This window comes from Crinia signifera, chromosome 9 (assembly GCF_055691185.1).
Source record: "Crinia signifera chromosome 9, ASM5569118v1, whole genome shotgun sequence".
NCBI classification, from domain to species: Eukaryota; Metazoa; Chordata; class Amphibia; order Anura; family Myobatrachidae; genus Crinia; species Crinia signifera.
This window is the reverse complement of record NC_139225.1, coordinates 1,009,540-1,029,759: the sequence shown is the minus strand read 5'-3', so window position 1 is coordinate 1,029,759 and position 20,220 is coordinate 1,009,540. Positions and strand designations below refer to the sequence as shown.

General features: G+C 48.5%; 1 protein-coding gene across 2 annotated transcripts in view; it reads right to left on the bottom strand.

Annotated features, from left to right (window-relative positions):
* The window catches only part of NCS1 (neuronal calcium sensor 1), a 110,137-nt gene that overhangs the window by 51,771 nt on the left and 38,146 nt on the right, over window positions 1-20,220 (bottom strand). For both annotated transcript variants that reach the window (XM_083160862.1, XM_083160861.1), the window contains exon 2: window positions 8,813-8,837. In XM_083160862.1, the coding sequence (XP_083016988.1) occupies window positions 8,813-8,837 (25 nt within the window). The remainder of the gene's footprint in view (window positions 1-8,812; window positions 8,838-20,220) is intronic.

Genomic DNA, 20,220 nt, shown 5'->3' with positions numbered 1-20,220 from the left:
CAATGCTCCTTTCCAGTCTCCGGTCCAGTTATCTGGTCAATCTCTCAGTTCCAATGCTCCTTTCCAGTCTCCGGTCCAGTTATCTGGTCATTCTCCCGGTTCCAGTGCTCCTTTCCAGTCTCCGGTCCAGTTATCTGGTCATTCTCCCGGTTCCAGTGCTCCTTTCCAGTCTCCGGTCCAGTTATCTGGTCATTCTCCCGGTTCCAGTGCTCCTTTCCAGTCTCCGGTCCAGTTATCTGGTCATTCTCCCGGTTCCAGTGCTCCTTTTCAGCCTCCGGTCCAGTTATCTGCTCTGTCTCCTGGTTCCAGTGCTCCTTTCCAGTCTCCGGTCCAGTTATCTGATCTGTCTCCTGGTTCCAGTGCTCCGGGAGAATGACCAGGAGTGTATATGAAGGAATACCCGAAACACGTTTATAGACTGTCCTTGGGAGAAGAAGCCGACAGAAGAAGCCGACATGTGGTGATCATGGTGCTGCAGATGAGGAATCCATCCCCCTGTTCCGGACTGGTTGGTGGACCTTTAACTGAGCCTGCTGCCTACATCTGACCTAGCTGTTTGCCTTTGTTGGGACACCTTTTATGCTGTTTTTATCATCTACATTTGTAAGTGTGGATTAGTATTAAATACCTTTTATCCAAAGATAATCTGCACTATTGTGTGTCTTCCATTTTCACCACCCTCACCTCATCATTGTGAGGTAGTGGTGACTATCATTTCAGGTGTTGAATCCTGGAAATTGGACTAAGTCAGTGTCATTACTAAGGAATTACGGTGACCTGTATTTTTATTCTGCTGTAAAATAGGTTTTACACTGGGCGCTGTGTGCCAAGCACCTTCTTGTTTGTTTCTACACTATCCTCTTGGGTAACTATTTGGATGTTTACAATTTGGTGTTTTTTCCTAGCTGCACTTTGTAATTAATCGCGCACAATTGTTGATACTACATTCTGTCTAGTGAGTGATGATACATAAGAAAGAAGGAAGACAACGACTCAGTCTTGGACATACTAAGCTTGAGAAAACATTGAGACATCCAAGAGGAGCTAGCAGATAGGATGCGAGGGAGGGGAGATTTCAGTGGAGGACAGGTAGACTCACGTGTCAGTATATGGGTTCTATAACCAAAGGGAGATGCGGATAGTAAGAAGAGTATGGAGCCTGGGAGTAAGTCTTGAGGGAACACAACTGAGAGCAGGAAAGGGTCAGTTGGATCTGTCGGGAGGTTTAGGACAGAGAGATAAAAGGAAAACCAACAGAGAACCAAGTGAGTAAAGACAGGGGAAGACTGAATGGTCCACTGAGCCAAAGGCTGCGGAAAGGTCAAGAATGAGCTTACTGGTGCCCATTGCCAGGGTATCTTCAGTGGTGTTAATGGTGTGAGAGCCAGATTGGAAGGGATCAAGCCTCTCAAGAAATCTAAAGGCAAACGGAAAACAAGAGAGATTGGGCTATAGATTGGCAGAGAGCAAGTGGTGATGAGGGTATTTTTGAGGATGGGGACATAGGCAATGTTTGAAGGATGACGGGGAAATTCCAGAGGAAAGGGGAAGGTTGAAAAGGTGAGAAAGCTGTAGGCAGACATGGGGGAGGATTGTGGACACAAGGTGCGACTTTAGGTGATGGCTGATTTTGACTAAAGGCCCATACACACTGGGCAAACCGCAAGTTTGAGTGGCTTTCAGCTCAAAGTCGCCCAGTGTGTATGGTCCATCGATGAGCGGTGATTGCTGCTGCACGCTCCCGCATCATCGCTGGGAAAGCCGCTCATCTGCTGGTTATACCAGCCAGGCAGGGGGAAGCAAGCGGCTCAGTGCGTATGGTCCATCGATGAGCGGTGATCGCTGCTGCGTGCTCCCGCATCATCGCCGGGAAAGCCGCTCATCTGCTGGTTATACCAGCCAGGCAGGAGGAAAGCAAGCGGCCCAGTGTGTATGGTCCATCGATGAGCGGTGATTGCTGCTGCACGCTCCCGCATCATCGCCGGGAAAGCCGCTTATCTGCTGGTTATACCAGCCAGGCAGGGGGAAGCAAGCGGCTCAGTGCGTATGGTCCATCGATGAGCGGAGATTGCTGCTGCACGCTCCCGCATCATCGCCGGGAAAGCAGCTCATCTGCTGGTAACACCAGCCAGGCAGGGGGAAAGCAAGCGGTTTAGTGTGTATGGTCCATTGATGAGCGGTGATCGCTGCTGCGATCTTGGATTTTCCAAATCCATTCTACAGGTGAGATAGTAGAAGATAGACTGCACAGTATATTTCTGTCTGCAATATGGACTAAACTGGGCCACGCATCAACATTGCATGCGACTGAAAACTGCGATTCTGACTTTCCATTTGATTTTTACTACACCGTGTGTCCTCAGTTTTAGTGGGAGTGTATAAGGTAGAGATGGGAGAGGAGGCTGGACTTTCTCTCCATTGGTGGGGGAGGGAGAGGATTGGGAGGAGGGGCCTGGAGGAATGAAGTGGGCAGTTATGGAGTTAAAGGTGTTGAGGAACACCTGGGGTTGGGAGTATTAGGAGGAGTTGAGGGGAAGGAACAAGGACTGGTTGGCCATATTGTATTCTCTCACATTCCCAAATTCTTACCTGTGACTCACACAACACCCCCCCCCCCCCCGCCATCACCACCACCTGTGGCGAACCTTCTCCCCTCCGCACACACCCCTAACATGATTACACCAGCCCCATACTGAACATTGGGGGTGGGGAGAACCTCAGGCCCGGTCTGAGTGGCCCTCTCACCCGCCTGGCAGCTTTGCCAGGAGTCAAGTACAGGGGAATTCTCGCGAGAGGTCGGTAGTTCTCTCGAGATTCCTCTTAATTAACAGCAGCCGTAGACTGTCAGTCCTATTCAGCGGCAGCCGCCGGAGCGTGGGACGGCTGCAGCAGGACAATTTGTAAGAGACATTTTTACATATGGCCCCCGTAGAATTTTTTTCCCATACAAATGGCCCTTGGCACAAAAAAGGTTCCCCACCCCTGGTGTACATGCTCACTATGGCATCAACACCTGGAAAACAATATGTACAACTAGGACATTGATATAAAGGCATAACAGTGACTGCATGTCTGGCACAGGGGATCCAGTCACACGGGCGACTATGTTGACATTAGAATGTCTACATGGCTTAACATGTCGACATGCTCAGAATGTCCGCATGTGGGATGGACTTTTTCAGAGATATGGCAGCATGCACTGAATATTTTCTTGATAATGTTCTGAGTAGGAAAAAAAAGCTGTTCTGTAAGATATGCCGGAAATAAAAGTATTATTTTCTATGCAAAATATCCCCGGAAAGGTCTTGTTCCAAAGGATCTACACCACTCGCATTGTGATAGAACACAGACCATACACAAAGGGTAAAGGCCAGGAGTTTCCAAGCCCATTTCTCTAGCACATTGTATTGTGGTTAATGGGTCTGTCAGAATGTCTCACCCACATACTCATTCACTTATTCTCATTAATATTACCATGTATTTATAAAGTCCTAAAATACTTTCCTCTGTGCTAAGGAGGTGACTCATACCTAAGTAATAAAGGGGAATTATAATGTATGTAAGTCTGATAATACCGGACTATAAATACGCCTGATTCCGACCCACTTCTCCCCAATATCTCCTGATTCTGCCCCGCTGCAATGGGTGCAAATGCAAACTGTTCTAGCACACAGGGCAAGTACTGCCCGCTGCACACATACTGCCCTGCTCTTATTGAAAGGTACGTCCACTCCCTCCTGCATTGTGAAGGAGACTCCCTGAAATAGCAGCAATCTCCCTCTCCCCCTCATTAGTCTAGCAATCTCCCTCATGTCACCTAGCCCACATTACACTGTTACATTATAGTTACCTGCCCTCCTGCATTCTGCAGGAGACTCCCTGACATAGCAACAATCTCCCTCTCTCCCTCATTAGTCTAGCAATCTCCCTCATGTCACGTAGCCCACATTACACTGTTACATCATAGATACTTTCCCTTCTGCATTCTGCAGGAGACTCCCTGACATAGCAGCAATCTCCCTCTCTCCCTTATTAGTCTAGCAATCTCCCTCATTTCATCTAGCCCACATTACACTGTTAAATCATAGTTACCTCCCCTCCTGCATTCTGTAGGAGACTCCCTGACATAGCAGCAATCTCCCTCTCTCCCTCATTAGTCTAGCAATCTCCCTCATGTCACCTAGCCCACATTACACTGTTACATTATAGTTACCTGCCCTCCTGCATTCTGCAGGAGACTCCCTGACATAGCAACAATCTCCCTCTCTCCCTCATTAGTCTAGCAATCTCCCTCTGTCACGTAGCCCACATTACACTGTTACATCATAGATACTTTCCCTTCTGCATTCTGCAGGAGACTCCCTGACATAGCAGCAATCTCCCTCTCTCCATCATTAGTCTAGCAATCTCCCTCATGTCACCTAGCCCATGTTACACTGTTACATCATAGTTACCTCCCCTTCTGCATTCTGCAGGAGACTCCCTGAAATAGCAGCAATCTCCCTCTCTCCCTCATTAGTCTAGCAATCTCCCTCATGTCACCTAGCCCACATTACACTGTTACATCATAGTTACCTCCCCTCCTGCATTCTGCAGGAGACTCCATGACATAGCAGCAATCTCCCTCTCTCCCTCATTAGTCTAGCAATCTCCCTCATGTCACCTAGCCCACATTACACTGTTATATCATAGTTACCTCCCCTCCTGCATTCTGCAGGAGACTCCCTGACATAGCAGCAATCTCCCTATCTCCCTTATTAGTCTAGCAATCTCCCTCATGCCACCAAGCCCACATTACACTGTTACATCATAGTTACCTCCCCTCCTGCATTCTGCAGGAGACTCCCTGACATAGCAGCAATATTCCTATCTCCCTCATTAGTCTAGAAATCTCCCTCATGTCACCTAGCCCACATTACACTGTTACATCATAGTTACCCCCCCCCCCCCCACCACCACCACCACCCTCCTGCATTCTGCAGGAGACTCCCTGACATAGCAGCAATATCCCTCTCTCCCTCATTAGTCTAGCAATCTCCCTCATGTCACCTCCCTTTAATCTCCCTGAAACTAGTTTTCAAAAGTAGGCAAGTATGAGGTACGAACACCCTGGACCGGTGATGGGGAACCTTGGCACTCCAGCTGTTATTGAACTACAGATCTCAGCATGCCCTGCAACAGTTATAGTATGGACAAATATCAAAACTGTAGCAGGACATGCAGGGGTAATGACAGGATGGCCGGGCCCCATTAAAATCGAAGGGTGTGTGGCCATCTGGAGGGGGCGTGGTTACTGGAGGGCCGTGTCCACGCCCCTGTGATGAAATAGAGAGAGGGGACAGGCTGCTGTAACAGCTTCCTCAGTTTGCGGATTATTAGATAGTCAGTGGGTCTATCCCTCAAGGTTGACATGAAAGAGGTCGACAGGGTCAAAAGGTCAACATGCAATAGATATGCAATAGGCCGACAGTGTCAAAATGTCGCCATGAAAAGGTAGACATGAGTTTTTCCAGTTCTTTTTTTTTTTTGTGTGTCAATGTCGACATTATGATGACATATACCCTACATTACTTTAACCGGCTCCCTGCAACGCAGGAGGAGGAGCAGGACCTGGGCCCCTCCATCAAAACTGGGCCTGGGTAAAAAGGGTATCCAGTCCCTGGGAACGACAATGAGTAGGTCGACACCTGAGAATGGTGGACAGACCCAAGTTTGACATTGACAGAAGGTTGACACAAGCATTAGGTTGACATTGGGAAGGTCGACAGTGAAAAGGTTGACAGGAGTTTGCCCTACCATCCGCTACGGTGTGGTGGGAGAATAAAATAGTGCCTGAAGCATGGCAGGTGCAGCGAGTAATGCGAGGGGACATGGTACACACCAGAACAATGACATTCCTATAAAGGTTTCTTTATGAGTAGCATGTGGGTGAATGGATCTAACACTCATGAGTTATTCATCAGCAGATTGTCGTCACCAGTTGCTTCTACTGTATATACTTTGTTTATTTTGTGACTTTGAAATAAAACCTTGGTTTTCTGGACATTGGTGGACCATCCATTTTGAAGATACCCTTACGTGCATATAGGGATTATTCCCTAGGTGAGTGTTGCTCCTTTGGTTACCGTTTAGGGACAGATAATGTAGATCCATTCACCCACATGCTACTTGTAAAGAAACCTTTATAGGAACGTAACCTTTGGTTGTTAGGTAGGTGTCTATGGGTATACCCCATTAGCACATCTCATAAATATTGTGATTTGACAGTGCTGACGAGAACATTTATTTCTGTATTCGTTATCGTTTAAGGATTGGTACCCCTAAGTGCAGACTGGATGCAGGAGGTTTTTGTGATTTCTTTTCTGTCCACTTCAGTATTAGGATCCCCTAGTTAGGCCCTGCCCAGCTGGCTTCAGCTATCCCATTGCGGCATGCACATACCACTGCTATTTGCGGCATTAGTGGGACACATCTCCTAAATATCTTTGGCACATGGGACTGTGTTAACAGTTGGGGTGGGGGGGGGGGGTGCTTAATAAAATGGATGAAATAAATGTAAAATAAATGTAATCATTTTCTATATAATGCTCAGTTTAAGATTTTCTCAGCAGCAGCATAGGACCAACAGAAGATACAAAAGGTTTATTTTCTTATTTTCTGCTGCCTGGTTTTACGCATTCCTTGCAATAATAAGTGTGTTAATTGTTCTCACCAGCTGTGCTAGAATCTGCTCACAATGCTGCCACGTAAATGATCTCCAAGACATATAAGGCAGATTTTTCTGCAGTTCTTTAAAGAAATTCAATAGAGGAAAGAACAGTATTGCAACAATGCAGGAATAAAGGCACTGTTCTGGCCAGATTACTGCATGGCCGCAAGAAGAGTCGTGTTGTAATCTGATGGATACTGATTGGATAGGTCTGTTTCCATACCATTAAATATATAAAACACAATTGGCTTCACTACCAACAGCAGCAGGTACAGTATATGGTTTGCATTCCCTTATAAATCAGTCAAACACAATAACATGTATACCCGCTCTTGCTAGTAAATCTAAAGATGGATGAATGGTTTATGAAAAAAGCATATTTTTGGCGAGATAAAACAAAGAAGAATATAGAATAATATACGTACTAAATATATGTATGCCACAACTTCGTACATAAGCAGTGTTGCAAGTAAGGGGGTACGGCGTGGTACGGGGTACCTGTAAGAAATATGTTGTAGGTACGCAGTACCACTTACCCCCTGACCCACTGTCAATTCTATTTTTATTTTAAGTCTAAATATAATGCATTCGCAGCCCGCCCACCCAGCGTTATGATTGGTGCTGTATGCAGCTACCGGCTACTGCTGATTGAGCCTGTCACACTGACAGGCATCAGCGGCGCCGACACCATGAAGAGCAGGCTCCACAATTGTAAGCACAAGCTACCCGGCTCTCCCCCAAGCAAGAGCTAACCCACCCCCAGTAATTCCCTGTTTATCATTCCCTGTCTCCTGATGCCATGCTACTATTGTCATTTAATCACTCCTCTAGCTTTGTGTAACCACGCCCCCTCATGAAACATGGCCACGGCCATTTTTTGTTGGAGCCTATCAGTACCACCAAGAAAAAATTTCTACTTGCACCACTGTACATAAGTAATAATGGGTGACATTTAATGGGATTTTTGGGACTAAGGGGCCCACTGCTGCCTTGGCCACCCTCTTCCTGTCACCCACTGTTTTTCCCTGTCACTCTCTGCCTCTCCCTGTCACCCACTGTCGCATACCTCCCAACTTTGTCACTTTAGGATGCGGGACGATGCTGCTGCGCGCCGGAGGCCTAATTTGGGGGCGTGGTCTATACTCGCAGCTCTTCCACGAGGCCACGCCCCCATTTTGCCGCTATGGGGGCATGACCCAGAGGCTCTGTGAGCCTCTAGCCATGCCCCCAGCCCCCCGGCTGCGGGAATAGACGCTGTGCGCATGCGCACAGCGTTTAGTCCCCGCTGCTTAGCAGCTGACAGGGGGGACTCCCAACAGCCCCCCCACACCGCGGGACACTGCCGCCCGCGGGTGGGACAGCGGGACAGGCCCTGACAATCGGGACTGTCCCGATAAAATCGGGACTGTTGGGAGGTATGCTGTCATGTTGCAAGTTCCGCCACTGGATCCTTCCTAAATGGGCCTTTGGTCTCGGTGCAACATACACAGAAAAGCGAACATCTGATTTAGGGGGATGAACTAACATCCGCCGCCCCACTTGCCAAACATCGCCGGCTACCGCATCTTTAATAATCGCATATGCACTAAGATATGCGATTATTATTGCAGAGGACAGCTGCCCTTTGGGAAGCAGCCAGCGATGTCTCAGCGTGTCCCCATCGGCTCTCCCCCTCCTCCTGTGCCCCCCTTGCTGCAGGGACTCCATCAGCTCCTTCTCCTCCCTGCACCCAGAAGGGGAATTATGGTGCTAGGGAGGAGGAGGTCACTGGTCCGGGCAGCACAGCAAGAGGCTGCCCGGACATCAGGTAAGGGGGAGCAGCGGGTGTCATGAAAAGAAGCCCATAGGCTTCTATGTGGTATTGCACCCCCCCTTAGCAGTAACCCGGCTTGCGGGTTTTAGTTCATACTAAATAATGTGCTAAAACCCCCAATAACAGGGTTTTTACTGCATTTTTGCTAAGGAGCATCCCGTCTTTGGTTGCTAAGGGTTAACGTTTATGTACTTACACAATTTTATTAAATAAGCTCTAAATAGCAGCTAGCGGAACACATGTAATGCAAACAGCATGCTGACATGGGAATGGGTGATATTGTTACTCACCACTGCTGTACTTCCTTCTCTGTAACTGCAAGACAAAACAAGAGGGGATTAGACCATTACTGCAGATTCCCCCAACATAACGCACAGATTATCAGGCCCCACAGAGAGCAGGCGGCTCACGTCAGTCCTATTTTAGGATTAATCATTAACACTGCACAAAGTTTTTTATCAATGAATCATGCCGAAATCTGGGGAACTGTTAGAAACAGGGATCATCTAGTCCAAACTAAACTGCAATAAAGAAGGAAAGTGAGAGCAACTGGGCACCCGTTCTCTAATATTAAGACATGAAAGGTCAAAATACAGTTTGCAGAGTTTTTGGTGTTACGGTGAATCACGTTTTATTCAGTAGTTGTATAAAAAGTCATAGTACCAAGTTAGCCCACACAAGACTTTCATTATTAGTTATTTCGTATTTGCCAAATGCCATTTATATAGCTGGTGGAACATGTCCAATGCAAATGCATTCAAGAGAAACAGACTAAGCAGACATTATAGTAGTTCACAAAGACAGCTGGCCAATGCAGCTTTTGTATAATACAAAGCAAAGGTGACTCAAAATGTCCTGCTCTCAAGTGCAGACAACATGGGGACAGTTAATTATATAAAGATTTTTGTATTTTAAGAAATTCAACAGAGGTTATTCTGCAAATGGCATCCTTATTGATTTCGGGATTCGAGCATACCACCCTCCCTCATTCCCTTTCCCGTCCGCTCCCCATACTTCTTCCCTGCCCTCTCACCATCTTCTTCCCCGCTCTCTCAACATCTTTTTTCCCATGCTCTCACTACCTTCTTCCCCGCTCTCTTACCACCTTCTTCCCTGCTCTCTCACCACCTTCTTCACTGATCAACCACCACCACCACCACCTTCTTCCCCGCTTTCTCACCACCTTCTTCCCTGCTCTCTCACCATCTTCTTCCCTGCTCTCTCACCACCTTCTTCACTGAACAATAACCACCACCACCTTCTTCCCCGCTTTCTCACCACCTTCTTCCCCGCTTTCTCACCACCTTCTTCCCCGCTCTCTCAACACCTTCTTCCCTGATCTCTCACCACCTTCTTCCCTGCTCTCTCAACACCTTTTTCCCTGTACTCTCACCACCTTCTTCCCTGCTCTCTCACCACCTTCTTCCCTGCACTCTCACCACCTTCTTCCCTGCTCTCTCACCACCTTCTTCCCTGATCACTCACCACCTTTTCCCTGCTCTCTCACCACCTTCTTCCCGGCTCTCTCACCACCTTCTTCCCCGCTCACTCACCACCTTCTTCCCTGCTCTCTCACCACCTTCTTCCCTGCTCTCTCACCACCTTCTTCCCCGCTCACTCACCACCTTCTTCCCTGCTCTCTCACCACCTTCTTCCCTGCTCTCTCACCACCTTCTTCCCTGCTCTCTCACCACCTTCTTCCCTGCTCTCTCACCACCTTCTTCCCTGCTCTATCACCACCTTCTTCCCTGATCTCTCACCACCTTCTTCTCCGCTCTCTCACCACTTTCTTCCCCGCTCTCTCACCACCTTCTTCCCCGCTCTCTCAACACCTTTTTCCCCATACTCTCACCACCTTCTTCCCTGCCCTTTCACCACCTTCTTCCCTGCTCTCTCACCACCTTCTTCCATGCCCTCTCACCACCTTCTTCCTTGCTCTTTCACCACCTTCTTCCCTGCTCTCTCACCACCTTCTTCCCTGCTCTCTCACCACCTTCTTCCCTGCTCTCTCACCACCTTCTTCCCTGATCACTCACCACCTTCTTCCCTGCTCTCTCACCACCTTCTTCCCTGATCACTCACCACCTTCTTCCCCGCTCTCTCACCACCTTCTTCCCTGCTCTCTCACCACCTTCTTCCCTGCTCTCTTACCACCTTCTTCCCTGGACTCAGCGGCTGCGATATAATCAGGCTGAATGGGGGCGGAGCTGATGTCACATGACTTCCCCTCATACACCTGGCCACGCCTGCGTATTACCTGACACTCCCAGATAACAGCCGCTCACAATGTAATGATTCCCCAGTGTGTGCAGTGTGTGTGTAGCCCAGGACTTACTCAGCGGCTGTGATAGAATCAGGCTGATCGGGGGCGGAGGTGACGTCACATGACTTCCCCTCATACACCTGGCCATGCCTGCATTATTCCTGACACTCCCAGATAACAGCCGCTCATCATGTAATGATTCCCCAGTGTGTGCAGTCTGTGCGTAGCCCAGGACTTACTCAGCAGCTGTGATAGAATCAGGCTGATCGGGGGCGGAGCTGACATCACATGACTTCCCCTCACACACCTGGCCACGCCTGTATTATCCCTGACACTCCCAGATAACAGCCGCTCACTATATAATGATTCCCCAGTGTGTGCAGTCTGTATGTAGCCCAGGACTTACTCAGCGGCTGTGATAGAATCAGGCTGATCGGGGGCGGAGCTGACATCACATGACTTCCCCTCACACACCTGGCCACGCCTGCGTATTACCTGACACTCCCAGATAACAGCCGCTCCTCATGTAATGATTCCCCAGTGTGTGCAGTCTGTGTGTAGCCCAGGACTTACTCAGCGGCTGTGATAGAACCAGGCTGATCGGGGGCGGAGCTGACATCACATGACTTCCCCTCACTCACCTGGCCACGCCTGCGTATTACCTGACACTCCCAGATAACAGCCGCTCACCATGTAATGATTCCCCAGTGTGTGCAGTGTGTGCGTAGCCCAGGACTTACTCAGCGGCTGTGATAGGATCAGGCTGATCGGGGGACTTACTCAGCGGCTGTGATAGGATCAGGCTGATCGGGGGTGGAGCTGACATCACATGACTTCCCCTCACACACCTGGCCACACCTGCGTATTCCCTGACACTCCCAGATAACAGCCGCTCACCATGTAATGATTCCCCAGTGTGTGCAGTGTGTGCATAGCCCAGGACTTACTCAGCGGCTGTGATAGGATCAGGCTGATCGGGGGCGGAGCTGATGTCACATGACTTCCCCTCACACACCTGGCCACACCTGTGTATTCCCTGACACTCCCAGATAACAGCCGCTCACCATGTAATGATTCCCCAGTGTGTGCAGTGTGTGTGTAGCCCAGGACTTATTCAGCAGCTGTGATACAATCAGGCTGATCGGGGGCGGAGCTGACATCACGACTTCCATTCATACACCTGGCCATGCCTGCGTTTTTCCTGACAATCTGATAAAATGGCCAGTTACCACCCCCCAAATGCCAGCTTCCTTTCAATCAACTTTTGTTTTGCAAGATGGCCTCTCGCATGGGTACTACACATCGTGCGCAATAGTTGTCTATCAATACTTGCCCAGCTTGCGACATCACTGCCGTGCGATCAGGTCTGAATTATGCCCTACTGTATGTGTGTAAGACTATCCTGCCCATTGTTCTTATGTGCATCTACCACAGCCATCATCATTAGGAACGGTCTCCCCAGGTTGCCACAAGATGGCACCTAACAGAGGTGCACGCCACCGTGACTTTAAACAAATGGGCATGCATACGGTGCATGCATGGGCAAAAGAGGGGGCGCAGGACAATTGAATAGCTCCGGAGGGCGTGCATTTTTTTCAATATTGACCTAATTCACAATAACATTTCTGGGGGGTTTTTTGCATCACTTTGCACTTACCCTGTCTCGATGCATCTATCTAGGGTGTCTAAAGAGCTGCAGAAGTGTCCCAGGAATTTAGAAACAATATATATATAATAAGTATGCTAAATGAGGGTGAATGAATGGTAAGCTGAATGCACCATCTCATCTCAGGGTGGGGAGGCTGCTAAGGTGCACAGATGTTTCCTGCCAACAGGAGAACACAAACAGCTGATGGGCACAAGGAGGAACAAGCGACTTTCCTTACTTGGTGAAACTTCCCATCCACAGATGATGAACAGGCCACGTGGCAGATGGAACTCTGCCACGTGGCCTAATGTGTAGACACAGGGACACGGAAGGACACGGAAGGACAGATGAATGCATTTCATTACAAAAAGAAAATGTGACTTGTTTTAGCCAAATAATGTAAAGGGCCACCGCCATATTGGGGTACATAACAGACTGGGATTTGTGCCAGAAGACGGGCATAATGTGATGCCACCATCCGCCTTGAACGGGCACTTACATGGATATAATTGGTTGTGTGAGACTATGTGGCACCCAGAACACAAATCACTTATATACCGACCACCTATTACTTCTATAACACACACACAAATAATGACGCAGGGCTGAACTATAAAGCAAAGATAATATTGTACGTGATGTATATTTATGCTGCAATAGCAAAATAGGGTAAAAAAGGTAATAAGGCGTTATAGTACGGTGCGGAAATGGGGGGGACTAGAAGTCTCAGCATTCTCTTCTATCTCAGATGGTTGTAGTGGGGGGGGAGGGGGTAAATCCACAACTAGAGGAAGTTTCCTTGCACCCTACTGAAATTTTGACTGTCGACCTAATGCTTATGTCGACCTGCCAACCCTGTCACCTTGGCCATGTTGACCTATTTCATGTGTCAACCTTCAGTGGTTGACCAATGCATATCGACCTAAAGAGGGTCGACCTAGTAACCCTTTCCCTTTGACATGGTTAAAATGTTGATGTTTAGTTTGTCGACATGGTCAAAAATGTTGGCATGTGATATGTCTACGTTACCAAAGTGTTGACAATACCAATGTCAGGGTTATGTGTTGTCATGACGACCTTATGACAGTGTTATCTATCGGCAACAACGTAAAGCAAAGCGACGCCGATCCAATCTCTGTCATACACTGACTTTCATAGAGAAATCCCGATCCCGACATATGTGCCATTACCGTAATGACTGCACAGTACAATATGTTTTACCAGACTGGATATGACATTATACTCTGCTATTCCAATCATCTTGTGGCTGCCGAATACATGATTGCACATGATAAAGACCCATCAGGGCATGCCCCTAGCCTGGGGTGTCTGTAACACAACTGTGTCCAGAGAGTAGCTGTGTGTGTCGGTGTGTCGGTGTGTGTCACGTCCTGTGATGATAAAGGCATGGCTAAAAACCCAGGGGAGAGCAAGAATTACCACTACGGCCTTTATCAGCACATGTACAAACCTATCAATAAAATACACGGGGCTGTGTACTCTCTGAAGACACAAGTATACTCTGATGAAAGGCTTTCTTCCTTTATACGGCTTATGTAATAACACCCGAGTTTGCCAGAGGAGCCAAACTCGGAATCATTTACAAGGCAATCCCTGTCTTGTACATGATTGCCGCTTTAAAAACAACTTGCTGGCTTCACTGAATATCTCCAATAGGTCAGCAGCACCAGCGAGGAGACACACGGAGTAGCCACCAGTAGACCATGTGACCTCTTCTAACCACCAGTGAGGAGAAGGGGTGGGACACCAACGTGTGACATATTTGTGTAAACTATGGGCACCAGCTTAAATCTTGCATAGGGCACCGAATTATTCAGGACCATCTGTGCAAAAATTCCACAAATGTACACTTTTTTCTATATAGAACTACAGGGTGAAGTAGAGATGTCCATCGGTGGGTTTATCATTGATGATCACCATCAGTATTTACATTACTGGATAGCATTGATGGTGTCCAACCAACCACATGGGGACCATCAATGGCGTTAACCAACGATGGTCACCCCTGCTTTCCTCTACACTTGGCTGAGTCCGAGCTATGCTCTTTGCCCTGTATTAATCCGTGTTCTGTGCACTTTTAAGGTCCATACACACTGGGCGACTATCCCCAGTGTGTATGGACAGCGATGATCATTATCATCGCTGGGGGGAAAGCTGCTCAGGGCATACACACTGAGCGGCTTTCCCCCTGCCTGGCACCATCAGTGGGGAGCTTTGCAAAGCCATCCTCAAAGCCGCTCATCTGGTAATACCGCGCAGCAGCGCTCATCGCTGGGGCATACACACTGAGCGGCTTTCCCCCTGCCCGGCGCCATCAGTGGGGAGCTTTGCAAAGCCGTCCTTAAAGCTGCTCATCTGGTAATACCGCGCAGCAGCGCTCATCGCTGGGGCATACACACTGTGCGGCTTTCCCCCTGCCCAGCGCCATCAGTGGGGAGAGGACGGCTTTGCAAAGCCTTCCTCAAAACCGCTCATCTGGTAATACCGCGCAGCAGCGCTCACCGCTGGGGCATACACACTGAGCGGCTTTCCCCCTGCTCGGCGCCATCAGTGGGGAGCTTTGCAAAGCCGTCCTTAAAGCCGCTCATCTGGTGGTAATACCGCGCAGCGCTCACCGCCGGGGCATACACACTAGGTGGCTTTCCCCCTGCCCGGCGCCATCAGTGGGGAGCTTTGCAAAGCCATCCTTAAAGCCGCTCATCTGGTGGTAATACCGCGCAGCGCTCACCGCCGGGGCATACACACTAGGTGGCTTTGAGCTGAAAGTCGCCCAGTGTGTATGGGCCTTTAGATTATGTACTAAAACTGCATTTACAATGTTAACCATTAAAGTCCTGGAGCTTTTTTTGCCTCACCCTGTATGTAGTAATCATGCTCTTTATTTTAGCTGTGACACTCTTATTACAAATGTAAATGTCAGTTTATAGAAGAAATCTTTGTTTGTTACCCTAATGGAGGTGAGGAAATGCCGAAGAAGCTGTGTGGCGTCACCAGCAGGAAACTGTAACAGAATGCAATCCTTCAGCACTGCCATGTAATGTGAACTAACCCTTATTCTGCTAAGAAGAAGCGCAGAGCATTGAAAATCCCCCAGAGTTTCTTCCTACAAGGAAGAATCCTATTTTGGTCGATACAAAGGTACGTTTTAATCCTCTCAGACCTGTCTGCTCAGTGTTACATTCAGGGATGATGGCTTGAAATAACTTAATCTCCTGTTTAAAGGGACAGTTAGTCCTGATTCAGAGGTAGGAGCAAAAAACAGAGAGCACATTGGGAAATCCATGTTGCACTGCAAGTGGGCAGATGTAAAGTGGGAAGGTGCGTGTCCTAGTTGTATCTATTATTTATCGGGTTTAAAGCTGGGAACACCGCGGGTGATAAATCTTTCCCAAAATGGTGATCTCATTGCCAGGTCGGAACCTGGGTTCTTCATCCAGTGCCCAACTCAGGTCCGGCACTTTTACATTAAACCCTCATTGCCCATTATACAGAAGGTGACCTGTGTTTTACCCTTCATATAAATTTATACTCCTGATGCCCCCAACTTGGGGGTTTCCTGCTCCGTTGCCTTCCCGGGAAGGTGGAACCTCCTTGCTGTATGTAGAGAATAACGGGCGGCACTCAGAGACTTTAAATAACAGTGTAAACAGTGAAGCTTTAATCAGTTGATTAAAGCTTCACTGGTTCCATGGACAAAACCATGTGCACTGCAGGTGAGGCAGGTGTAATTTGTGTAGAGATAATTAGATTTGGGTGGGGTTTTACACCTGCCTCACCTGCAGTGCACATGGTTTTGTCCATCTCATACTGCTTTCACATTGCAGAAATATTCTTAAATGGGACTTTAAAACGGGTCTGAACCTTAAGACCTTTCACATTGCAGGTGAAAACCGTTTTAAAAAGCATTTAATACCATTCACACATCTGGCCCCAAGTCCGTGGCGCTACAATACTTGGGCCTACTAACTGGTCCCTACCAGGCATCAGCGCAATGAACAGTAAACTAAAGGTGGCCATACATCTACAGATCGATTGGGCTGGTTGGAACAAAACCCTGGTAATGGATGAATGGCAGTTTTTGGCAGTTTTTCAGCATTTCAAAGTAAATGGTGAACTGTCATTTACTCTCATCCATTACCAGGTTTTTGTTCCAACCAGCCAGATCTGACAATCAATCTGTAGATGTATGGCCAGCTTTAGGAAAGCTTAAATCTCTACTACTGCAATTAGCCCAGTTCCCACCTGTGGCTGTGCAGGTCCGGAAACCTGGACAGGAGCTTGGGAACCCACTCGTCTCTCCCCTTATGACACCTCAGAGACCCATTTCTGTCTTTGCAGTGAACCAGGGTCTTAAACTCTCCATCGGGTATCCCCTGGCCCACACTTTACCCATTAAACAAACTTAACCATAACTTTAACCCTAACTTAAATAACTGAACTTAAATAAAGACACGGACACAAGTGCTGGCGTTTTAAAAAAGAATATCAAATTTATTTTGACAACTAAACTATATGACTATAAATGGTGGCGGCACTAAAGAATGGTCACTAAAGGAAAGGTGGGGTTAAAGATCACTATGCATACATACATCGCTGGTGATCACTCTCCCTGGTCAGCCACCCAGCCAGGTGGTGTGGCCATCCCCCGTGCAGAAGCATGGCCCATGACAATCGGGGGGAAATTTACTAAAGGAAATTTAAAAAAAAAAATAAGTGTATTTGTATCCAGAAATACACTTATTTTTGACATTTATTATCCTGAAAATACGGCAATTCGTATTCGTAGTGATGTGCTATCAATACAAATACGAATTGACATATTTTCGGGAAAGTAAATGTAAAAAATAAGTGTATTTCTGGATACAAATACACTTATTTTTTTTTAAATTTCCTTTAGTAAATTTCCCCCTCGATGTCAAGGGAGAGTGCACCCCACTATCTGCACACACACACAATTCTTAAAGAATGACCGTTCTTCACCGCCGCCGAAGAAGAGAAATAGGGAAGGGTGGGTGGGGCTTCGTCAGACAGAGGGATATCACTCTAACATGTGATCAGCCCTACCCTGTCTAAAACCCGCCCCCCTGCACTGATAGGCCTTATGCCCATCCACAATTAACATATCACCTGACTGTCAGCAAAGTGTAACCTCAGTGGTTTATGTTCACTTCATGCTTAATCAGCATTCTGTGTTTCTGTTACCTGTCTGCAAAGCTCTCTCTGAGGCTGGATGGCTCCTTAACCCTTTACAGCATTACAACCACAAATGTAATGGTGTGTACACACGGTCGACATGCTGCCGTGCGATGCGAGTCCCGATGTGATCTGATGGCAGCGGGACTCACATTGTACGGCAGCATGTCGACCGTGTGGGAGCATGAAGGAGAGCAGAGGACAGTACCTGTCACCAGGGTGTCGGGCAGGGGTACAGATATCAGCGTGCTGTGACACCGGGGCCGCGGCACAGCAACAGCTTCCCCCCCGCCGTGCAGACATCAGGCCACACCCCCCGCCCTCCTCTTTAGGCGGACTTCCAGGTCATCAGCCCTGCAGCCCCAGGAGAAGCCCCTCTCCCTCTGGCCGCCAGAGCTATAGTGAGTATTCAGGCACAAAGACAATGGCAGGTATTCAATGCTGTTTGCGAGTGGTGACAGCGAGCAGGGCTTCCTGCTCGCTGTCACCACTCACCCTGACAGTATTCAACACTCCGCATACGCCAATTCCCCCTCGCTCCGTTTTTTAAACGAGGGGGAATTGGCGTATGCGGCTCCAGAAGCAGCGAGACTTGCTGCTAAAAACAGCGAGTTTTCTGCAGTAGCCGCGGGTCTCGCTGTTTTGGGGAATTCTCGCCGTCCTGTGACGGCGAGGATTTCCCCAGAACGTTAAATAGAGCGAGCGGCCAGCGCGGGGGTTAAACAGCGAAGATCGCTGGTTTTCTGCAATCCTCGCTGTTTAACCCCCTCGCCGGCCGCTCGCTGCAGCATTGAATACCCCCCTATATAGTGCCCTCACTATGTCGCTGCCGATTTGCGCTCACTCGGGAAAAGTACACAATCGGTATATGATATGGCTTCCGATGTGCACTATATTGGCAACATCGGAAGCCATATCGCACCCGTGTGTACACACCTTAAGGTTGCTATAATACATTGTATACGTTGTGTCCGACGAGTACAATGTATCCCATGTATTACACTTCTGTTGGCGGTGCTATCCATGCTTGAGCCCATGTGACTTCATTTTGTATTTTATTTTTGCTATTTCTTTAGCCAGCTGTGTTCTGCCAGGGCTTTCCTGAACACCTGGACTGTTAGGGTACGTTGAGGACAGAGTATGAAAGCCACTGCTATACCTTGGTAACAGTAAATACATTGATTCTGGCATGTTCACTTTAAGTCCGCCATGTTTGTCATGTGTACATAAAATATTGGCAAGTCATATGTTGGGGCCCTCAGGATTTCTCTTCCCGAGTGTGTGTAGCGGAAGCCAGGTGACAGGTTGCTGATGCTGAGCATGAGATATCTCAGCAATTACCAATTACTGCACTGCAGGTGAGGGTCAGAGTTCCAGGAATAAGACAGAGAGAGAGAACGTAACTGAGGAGCAGAAGGAGACGGTGACACACATGGGAGTCTGCGGGGAAGGAAAATCACCAGACTCTGTGTGAGGGGACAGTGACACACATGGGAGTCTGCGGGGAAGGAAAATCACCAGAATATGTGTGAGGGGGACAGTGACACACATGGGAGTCTGCGGGGAAGGAAAATCACCAGACTCTGTGTGAGGGGACAGTGACACACATGGGAGTCTGCGGGGAAGGAAAATCACCAGAATATGTGTGAGGGGACAGTGACACACATGGGAGTCTGCGGGGAAGGAAAATCACCAGACTCTGTGTGAGGGGGACAGTGACACACATGGGAGTCTGCGGGGAAGGAAAATCACCAGACTCTGTGTGGGGGGACAGTGACACACATGGGAGTCTGCGGGGAAGGAAAATCACCAGACTCTGTGTGAGGGGGACAGTGACACACATGGGAGTCTGCGGGGAAGGAAAATCACCAGACTCTGTGTGAGGGGGACAGTGACACACATGGGAGACTGCGGGGAAGGAAAATCACCAGAATATGTGTGAGGGGACAGTGACACACATGGGAGTCTGCAGGGAAGGAAAATCACCAGACTCTGTGTGGGGGGACAGTGACACACATGGGAGTCTGTGGGGAAGGAAAGTCACCAGACTATGGGCCTTATTCTGGTTGGAGCGGCCGGGCCGTACGTGGACGTCCCGGGATTTTTAATGATCTGCGCATGCGTACATTCGCTAATGCGCAGGCGCGAACACTCCACAACGCTTACGGACGGGTCTCTACGTGCGAAAAAACCTATACGCGAGTGTACGGGCATTGGGGGCGGCATAGGGGCGTGATGAGGGGAGCGGCCGAAATAATGAGGGAAAATGGGCGTAAATATGGGCGTACACGGGGGTGTGCACCAAAAATGAGCGGTGCTACTACCGCACGATCGACTACAGCACCGTTCATTTCGGACACAAAACAGGCGGCCGCCAACCGCCATCTCAAACCACCCCTACAGATACCGCATGCCAGCGTGCGCCTGGGTTTGCTAATTTACGCTGCTTACTACCAAATACATACACCTGAATGTAATAACCAATGCTGCAGTCTATTAAGTCCAAACCATGATTTCACTACCTGCAAAGCCATACACAGCACTCAAACACATTGGAAGCTTATCTTTCTATA